The 9,890-nt window shown below is 38.4% G+C and overlaps 1 protein-coding gene across 1 annotated transcript in view; it reads left to right on the forward strand.

Moving 5' to 3' along the window:
• The window catches only part of TRPM2 (transient receptor potential cation channel subfamily M member 2), a 79,788-nt gene that overhangs the window by 40,425 nt on the left and 29,473 nt on the right, over positions 1–9,890 (forward strand). Inside the window, exons 14-19 of the mRNA XM_018569207.1 lie at positions 1,103–1,232; positions 3,692–3,837; positions 6,316–6,428; positions 7,664–7,751; positions 8,324–8,328; positions 8,577–8,820. Of these exons, the coding sequence (XP_018424709.1) occupies positions 1,103–1,232; positions 3,692–3,837; positions 6,316–6,428; positions 7,664–7,751; positions 8,324–8,328; positions 8,577–8,820 (726 nt within the window). The remainder of the gene's footprint in view (positions 1–1,102; positions 1,233–3,691; positions 3,838–6,315; positions 6,429–7,663; positions 7,752–8,323; positions 8,329–8,576; positions 8,821–9,890) is intronic.

Below are 9,890 nucleotides of genomic sequence, written 5' to 3' on the forward strand. Positions count from 1 at the left end.
AAATATAAATAAAAAAAAAAAAAAAGTAACACATAAAAAAATAAAATAAAATAAAAGTCACATATAAAAAAAGGGGAAAAAACCCCCCCAAAATGTTTAACTCCCCCACCCCCACGTTTACGCGCCTATAAACGTAAATACGCGTCCGGTGCCCCAGCGCGCAAAAATTACAATTGCGCTACACATGTTACATATCGCCGCGAACGTCGCAGTGAGAGCAATCATTTTAGGGCCATCAATCACTGATAACACTAAACTGATGAGCGGTAACAGCTTTTAAAGCGTCGCCTATGGCCAATTTTGGGTATTATCGTTTTTTGAGGTTTCGCGCGCGCACGCAATTTTAAGGCTTGACATGTTTAGTGTCTTTTTACCCGACGTGACCCCATCTTTTATATTTTACCAAAAAATTGGGTAATAATAAATGTTTTATCATTTAATATAGGGGAAACTGTTTTTTTTTTTAAATTTCGGTAATTTTTCCTTAATATAGTAAAAAAAATAAAACCCCCAGTGGTGAATAAATACCACCAAAAGAAAGCTCTATCTGTCCCCAAAAAAGGGTATAAAATTCATTTCAGTACAGCGCTGCATGACGGAATAAATGTCAGTCAAAGTACCGCAGCGCTGAATACTGAAAAATGGCCTGGATGGGAAGGGGGTTTAACACCGCGGATGTCAACTGGTTAAATACCACCAGCAGGTTTAGTTTAGCCTTAAAACTAGCTATACTGTTGAAATGATTTTTCTTTTGTCTCATCTCAGGTAATTTCAAAATTACCTTATTTTTTTCTTAAAATTGTAAATTTTCTCAGTTTAAACATTTTGATATGTTTTCTATTTTCTATTGTGAATAAAATATGGGTTTATGAGATTTAAAAATCATTGCATTCTGTTTTTATTAAGATTTTACAAAGCATCCCAAATTTTATGGAATTGGGGTTGTACAATATGGACTAATCAACCTCACTTCCTTGGACATTCCTTCCTGTGTTGCTGGGGTTTTAGGAATGCAGAGCATATTCCAAATGCAAAAAGGTAAATTGTAAACTTTGTAAAAAATTACCACACATTTTTGTGTCTTTGTCTTTATTATCCCTAGTGCCATGACTGCACAGTAGCTGCCATAGGCTGTAGTAAAATTCTAAAGGAGCTCTCAAAAGAAGAAGATGACACAGATACATCTGAAGACATGCTGGCTTTGGCTGAAGACTATGAGCAAAAAGCCATTGGTACGTGAATAGTTTAAAGTGATGCATAGTGTTAGGTTAATACCTATGAAGTGTAAAGCGGACCTTTACACTCAAAAATCTAATTCTACCAATGCATCCCTCTATGTATGATGATTAATAATAATAACATAGACATGTCAGGTGTTAAACACTGTGATTTTGAAATACTTACACTTGCAGAACATTCACTTCCTGGATTGAAAGTGCAAATGACTTCAGTTTGCCAAAGCAATGCACACTGGGATTGCCTTGTCATCAGAAGAGCATTGCTGGGAAATCTCATCTATAATCTCAGGAGATCTCAGGGAAAGGCATTTTCCTCCCCTGAGATGGTGTGCATGGTCACATGTCCTAGTCACATGTCTAGTCACATGTGCCAGTAATCCAGGAAGTAATAGGAGAGCTAGTAATCTGCCCTTAGTTAACATGGCCACTGTCAGAAGACTGGGAAAGAAAAGAAAAATAAGGTATGCAAAGAGTACAAAGCCTGCACTTATCTAGAAGTATGTGTTTGTAGATTGTCATTACTAAACATTTCTAAAGGTATGTTTGTTGTTGTTTTAAAGATATGGGTAAAGGTCCGCTTTAATAGGAATGTTATTATTTTATTTATGTTAGCTTTCATGATTTTAAATGTCAGTTATATTTTACAATGATATTATGCAACATCAAACTGCATATTACATAAAACAGTTTATGCTTGGAAGTATATTGACTTGTTGCCTGTTATCTATTGGCAACTTGGATTTTATGTTTCTTTTGTAACCTATTGTTTTTTATGTGTCCATAAGTTTTCAAATACATTCAATAGACCTTTACACTGACTTTGGTATATTCACTCATGTTGCTTCACTGTTCAGCTTAAAGTATGTCTAAAACCAAAAAATTGTTCTTAGTTTTGTATAGAGTTAAGGAATGGTTAACACCCCTGTCAGTTTTATTGCCTTCTGTGTCCAATTGGATAGTGTAATGCTCCCTCTATTACCAGAGGTCAGAGACTATAGCTGGTGGGTGTTCCTTCACCTATAACAGCCCTTGTTTCCTGGAGGAAATCTGGTGTTCTGGTACTTGGTTCCCCTAGGGCTTAATACACAATGCCATTTTCTGTGGACAAGTGGTACAGGGGACTGAGCAAGGATATAGAAAAGAGTATCTGTGGTGTTTAAGACAATTAAGCGTGCACTGCAGGAAAGCAGCCGGTAGCAGGGTCCAGATGCAGTTGGTGGTCAGGTTGCAGACGATAAGCATAATCCAGAGTCAGGCAGAGGCGAGGGTAAGCAGCAAGCAATAATCATTATTGTAAAGCGTTGCACAAACTGTTGGCGCTATATAAATCCTGTATAATAATAATAATCCAGGGATGAGTCAAAGGTCAGGACAGGCAGCAGATGTTAAGTGTAATCCAGGAACAGGCTGAGGTCAGGGCTAGGCGGGAGAGAAGAGAGTAATACAGGGACAGATTAAGTTTATTACAAGATGACTGTGGCCAGAGTTAGGGTTTAGAGGGTTCAGTGCAGGGCCAGTGTAGACGAGACTACCACCCTAAGCTGAATGCTTGTGATGCTTAAAAAGGGTGTCTTCAATGTAATAGTCAATCAGGGCAGAAGGAACAGAGCGATCCGAACCGACTGCTTTCCAGCAATGGGGACTCTGTGTAAGAGAGTACTGCTGATCAATCAGAACGAAGGGTGATACTGGCAATGCAGGGCCTGTTGCCTGGCAACCAGCCCAAGCCAGAGAGAGAGAGACAGTGGCACAGTGGGCCAGATGGGAAGGCGGGGACCAGCTATGCTGGACCACAGAAGACACTCCTAACAGAGAGCTTTTCCTCCACTTCCTGCCCTGTAGAAATAACTGGAAGTCATACAAAATTGGACTGATTCACTAAAGGACTTAGGACTCTTCACAAAATAAATTGTGTGAATAATCACTTCAATTATCCAATCATGTGCATATAAAATAATTAAACAGGAGTTTACTTTTCACATGATTGGGTAATTACAGTAAATATTCACACAATTTATTGTGTCAAGATTCTCAACTCCTTTCTAAATCAGCCTCATTGTCTCTAATATCAGGGGAAATCCATCATAAATAGCCACCAAAACAGATGTCTCCATTGGAAGATTTTCCCAAATCTCTCGTAAAAAGCCACTGAAACAAATGTCCCCATTGGACATCCCTGTTCCAGTTACAACTGAAAAATTTTCTAATTTTCTAATTTTCCATAATTTTTTTGAGAATGGTTATTCTCCCCAGGGAGGTCACATGCAGCACTAAAAATCTGACAGGGGTTTTAACAATTCCACTCTCTATCTGAAACAATCCAATTCCTGCAAGTCGACAGAGTTGTCTGGGGTGTGGTGCATCTCCTCCTATTGGGAACCTTTATCTGTAAAATTGGGTGTCAGTCCAGGTATATGTCAATGACAGCCAACATAATTTTCCTGTAAATGCAGGTGTTTTCACTGAAAGCTACAGAAAAGATGAGGAAAGAGCTCTGAAACTACTTATACGGGTTTCTGAAGCCTGGGGACAAACCACCTGTCTGAAATTAGCACTTGAGGCAAAAGACATGAAATTTGTATCTCATGGAGGTGTCCAGGTAGGTTTGGTTACTGTCGATAAAGTCTGTTTATATTTTATATAAATGCTAAATCAGGTCTATCATCAGTATTACAGTCTGAAGAAACAGCAAACTAATTGTATAGTCATCACACATACACAAAACCGTATGTTTTGTAAAGAAATAATAGTTGTCAAATTCCAGTACTGATTATCATGCTAAACTGCATGTGACATTGTGCATCCAATTAGGATTTTATAAGGCATGCTGTAAAGAGTTTACCCAATACAAGTGAACAAACACGCTTGTTGAGAATAACCAGGATAGTAAAGACTCCTTTCAATTACAAATCTTGCATTTGATGCTGATCTGGGGGAATTTTTATTGAATTGTACAGGACATCTGAGGCTTAGTATGAGGACTGCCATTTCCCTGGCTGTGTCTGCCTTCAATATGTTTGAGTGGCAGACCTGCAAGACGTTCACTGTAAATGAGTGTTAGAATTCCTTATTGCTACATTTGTAACCCCCCTTGACCTCTAGTAGCATATGGGGGACCTTAGAGGCAGGGTGGGCTGACATTTCACCTCAGGGATGAGTCCTTAGCTGGTTGTGGGATGTAAATGTAAAGTTGGAGGCTAGTCACTTTAAGGATTTTTAAAGGTTTTATTTCATTAGCAACTTAATGAGAGAGAGGGTAAATAGCTACAGACATCTAGAACCGTACAGAACTCCAGACTCACCGACCACTTCCCAGCTTCACAGTGCAGAGAGCCTTTGAATCGATTGCAATAACACTGTGTATTGTAGAACCTTAGATGGTCAGTAAACATAGAACAGAATTTCCTAGACGAGACACCTGACTTCCTGCGAGGTCCAAGCCCATCCTGGCTTTCCTGGCACTTCCAGCAGATGAAGTTCCTTTCTGGTTCTCTATCCCAGGAACATTTTCAGACCTTGACCGGGTTCATACTTGACCACCTGCACGCTGCAGGCTTGGTCAGATAGCTTGTAGAACACATCACATCACGCACCCAGTAGGGGGGGGGGAGGCTCTACAAGGTCAGCCCCAAATATTTATGTCCTCTCCCAGCATGCACCACTGACCCCATGAACCTCCTAGTTATTGGCTAGGGACACACACATATTCATAACTATTATTGGATGATCTGCTATGTGGCAATGTCACACCCAGCAGCAGACAAATGCAAAAAATAACAGAGAGCTTAGAAGAAACCAAATGAGCCAAGACTATCAAATGGCCTAGACTGGAAACAGTCCAGCAGAACTATATTTAAGGAGTCACCCCACTTAGGGTAAGGTGGCTACACATTTATTTTTTAAATCAGATTTTAGTTATTATTTTACAACAATTTCATATACAAAAGAAAATAAAGCAGAGAGTCAACCATATAAAAATACACTCATCCCTGCCCTAAACAAAAATGAAAACATTTGTAAAGAAAATAAAAATAAAATGTTCTCTCTCAAATACATATTTGAGAGAAAACATATACAACTACCAGTAAAGGCACATAATAAAAATAGCAGCAATTAATTAAAAAAAAATTCCTTCACTGTCCCCTATCACCACTTAAGAGGAGGTCCCAGAGGAGAGAAGCACAACCATAGGACATGATATCCATGTAAGAAATATAAATGTAAAAAGATATTATATATAATTTCTGCTTATTTTAACTCTAACATTAGATCCAAGTCAGACGCTCAGAAAGCATTAATGCAAAAGCATCAGCATGACAGCAAGGGAACCAACATTGTCAAAAATGAGGTCAGACATGGCCCCATGCCTTTCTCATGACAGAGTCATTTTAATAACATATTTATTGCCGTAAAAGACCTTGATCATAGTAGTAGACATGTAGGCAGGTTTTCCACTTTCTTTCTAAAAGATTGATAGCTGATAGATTCCAATTAAATAAAAGGACAGCAGGCATCTATTTATTGCCCATGTTGCTGCCATGCAGATGCTGGTGCATATTGATGACTTATCATTGATTATGCATCATTAATTATAATTCAAACCATCATGCATATTGATAAACTGACCTGCAGATTGATGAAAGTACGTCTGCCAATCTGCAGTCTCATGACAAGGAATGGGGAAAATTAACTTTAGAGATAGCATATTGGAAATTGTTTTAAAGAATAAAGAAGTATATTCATAGACAATGGTTTTATTTATTTTTTCTTCGTAATCCCTTGTCCTTTACATAACCTAAAGTTTGTGATGAATAAGTACAAACTTTGCACATCTCTGCTAGTATTCAGCCATCAGAACTTGTCGCCCATCCCAATTCTCTTAATGGAGCAACACATTTTCCCAGCTACAGTGCTACTTTTTCTACCTGAATGATCACTAAGAGGGGGTAGAGAACAGTAAACTTAGACTGAAGACTGCACAATCTCATTGATGCTCCATCTTGTAGAATAATTATTACTAGCGACTAACAAACTGACATCCTCAAACAGTCCAATAAAAGAGTTTCATTTCCTACAGGCATTTCTTACTCGGGTCTGGTTTGGAGAGTTAAGTGTCGACAATGCATTATGGAGGGTGATAGTTTGTATGCTATTTTTCCCTCTCATTTATACACGTCTTTTAACTTTCAGGTAAGCCAATGATAAAGGTGAGCAGTGATTTATAACTAAAGAATGCGATAAGCGTTATACTTTGATAAAGGCTCATGTCAGGGCTGTCCCTATAATAATTCTCTTTGGGTCACACGGGGGAGCCTGGCAGGGAAATAAGGGCCATACACCTCTTCCCTCCCAGCTCTTAGAACCAGAGCGATCTTGCCGGCACCCCACACAGCTCTTGACAACCAGTGACATCACTGGTTGCCAGGAGCTGAGTTGGATGCTCTGGCTGGTGTTTCGCCTAGGTCTTGGCAACCAATGACATCACTGGATCCCAGGAGCTGAGTGGGAGACTCTAGTCAGTGTCCTGCCCAGCTCCTTGCAACCAGTGACATCAGTGAGCTAGGTGGAACAGAGGACATAGCTGGAACGTGACCACCAGCCGAAACGTGACCACTAGCACCGCAAAAAAAATAAAAACATCACCCACTGTAGTGCAACCACCTGCTGCCTTAGACAGCAATTATGCTAATGACACCTCTGGCTCATGTCTTTCTTTATGTCTGTTTTTACAAGTACCTGTCATACTTACAGTCCTTATATTTAACAATGTTATACATTATGTTACTTAGCACAGTTTTATATTTTACATCAAAACATATTTTTATTATGTTATCTAGTTAAGTCTTTGGGGGAACATGTACTTTGCCTATTAAAGTAAAAGTAAATATTATAACCAACCACTGATGTATACCTGTCTCTCCCCCTGCTGACCCATACGCTTGCCAGAGCTAAGTGAAGCATAATTTAATAGAGGAACTGGACACAGACACTTCCAAAGAAGTCAGTTCATATCAAGCTGCTTATATGATTAGTAACTGCTCTTGGATTTAAAGGAAAGCAAGCAAAAGTGTTAACTGGTTATATATAATGATGCCAACTGCTCCTCTATAGTTACAATTCCCTGCTTTTAAAATGAGAAATTTGACAGAATAGATTATCACTTGCAATATAATAGATCTCATTATTTCCATAGAATTTTGTGGTTTACTTACTTTAATTAGAGGTGCTTTCTTTATCAGAGGTTCCTGAGCTACAGTCTAACCACTTTAACCCAATTATATTTCCTTCCTGAACACCATTTAAACTGCATAAAAAGAAAATTATTATCCATATGATGGGCAGTAATCTGGGCTAACAATGATGAGTTGAGTATGAAAGGAATCTAATGTCTGTTATATCCAAATTGTATTCAAATATCATCACAGGAAAGATGAGGAAATCATTCAGAATCAAGTTATGAAGAAAGAAAATAACACACATGACATGTTTCCTGTGGAATGTACACCTGGGGAGGTAGTAACAAACAGTTTGTCATCAAGATAAGTATCTCTATATGTAAGATATATTTTTAAAGTGCTGCCTTAATGGCCTTTATGGGCATGTTTTAAGTGATGCCTAAAAAATGTCCATGTTGCCCAAAGTTATGTGGCATGCTAGGGGTTCCTAACAGAGAATTAAGGTAGTTTGTCAGCGTTAGAATCACTCATCATCTCACAGATGTAAGTATGTATGTTTATACTCTGTGTGGACCCTCTGGCGATTGCTTTATCTTGGCAAAAAGTAGTGATAAGCTACTGTTCCCTGATCAAACAACAATTGCCATGGACCTATGTCTTCAATTCCTCTGTAGCTAGAGACTGAAATTTTGAATGAACCTGTTAAAATGTTATATGACAGATAATAAGACACTGGTCAATCTTGTTTATCAACATTCTGCAATACAGAGTAATGAATATCCATTATAAAAAAAGGAAACAATGGTCACATGCAAATTGTCCATTTTTTATTTAAAAGGAGGTGGTTGATTTCCAAGCATCCATAAATGTTTCACTATTGCGCTTCATATGTGTGCTTTGTTTTTCCAGTGCATGTAATGATAGTATACAGTTACTGTAATTTAAAAACATATACACCAGGAAGATTTTCCAGCAGTGAATGTTTGGTGAATTTTACATTCAATGCTATATGAATATGCCCGCTACTGTCAAAGCATATTAATGTCAAGTGTTACTCTAATAAATTATTAAATAAACTAAAACTTTAATAAATAAACTAATACATAAGTACTTATAAAGGCAAAATAGATGTTTACAGAATATTGTTATTTTTCCCTTTTAGGCCTCCCACAGCCCTTCAAAACATGACAGGCCGTAAAATTACAAACTGCAGAAGCATGACTGAACGTTTCCAAGCCTTCTTCATGGCACCAGTAGTCATTTTTCATCTGAACATCTTATCATACTTTGGTTTTCTGCTGCTTTTTGCATACGTGTTGATGACTGACTTTCAGCCCGTGCCTTCCTGGAGGGAGCATATCATCTACTTCTGGCTCTTTTCGCTTGTTTGTGAGGAAACAAGACAGGTAGGAACACAAGGACATATCCACAAGAGTTCTACAAATTAAAAAATATATATGTATTTCTGTGTCCTTTGTATTATAAAAGTAAACTATGTTTCCTGAGATGTTGCAATAATACAAACTGCTTAGAAAAAATGTAAGCATATAAAACGTTGCTAAAGCTTAAGAGTTGGTCTGACAGTGAGGGTGAGTATAATGCTACACGTGAATAAGAAACTTATAGTATGCCTAGCAAAATCAGAAAATTGTTTTTTTTACTGACTACTATATTTTTCTGCAGTGCAAAAAAAATATGCTCAGACTAAACAAGCTGTATGTAATATAATTCTACATCAGGTTACTTATGCTGTCGGTATAATTCTGTTCTCTTAATCTTAATGGGCAGCTTCGAGGTCCCCCTCCCTGTCTTAGCATGATGAAGATGGCTTTTACTATAAAAGCTGAGTACCACACTTTAAGCTGAATAAGTAATGGGGAGGATGAGCAACACACTTAAAACTTTTTCCCTACTGCTGTGTGAAGTAGTACTCTGAAGATATAATAGGTGATGCAAACTGCTGGGCTTCTGATTGGCAATTAGCAACTTACAATAGTCTAGACCAGGGATGTCCAAACTGCGGCCCTCCAGCTGTGGTGGAACTACGAATCCCATGGGGCTTTGCAAGATTCTCACAGCCACAGACATGACTCCCAGAGAGAGATGCTTCATGGGATTTGTAGTTTCACCACAGCTGGATGGCCGCAGTTTGGACATTCCTGGTCTAGACTATTGTAAGTTGCTAATTGCCAATTTGGACATCTCTGGTCTAGACCAACATTTCCCCATCTTTCAGTTATGGGTCCTTTTAAAATTTTGCAAAATCTCAAGGCACCCCAGTCTAAAATGTAAAAAATTACATATGGTTCCCCCAAAATCTATTCCAGACCCTTATCCAAGTTGGAGCCTGGTATAAATTTTAAGGGGTGGGGGATTAAAAAAATAATAATAATGTGGAGTTCCACACTTCACATCAGAGCTCCCCTTTCACATCAGAAGTCCCCCCTTCCCAACAGGAGCCCCCCCCCCTCCCGAG

This window comes from Nanorana parkeri, unplaced genomic scaffold (assembly GCF_000935625.1).
Source record: "Nanorana parkeri isolate BGI_ZX_2015 unplaced genomic scaffold, ASM93562v1 scaffold1304, whole genome shotgun sequence".
Taxonomy (NCBI): Eukaryota; Metazoa; Chordata; class Amphibia; order Anura; family Dicroglossidae; genus Nanorana; species Nanorana parkeri.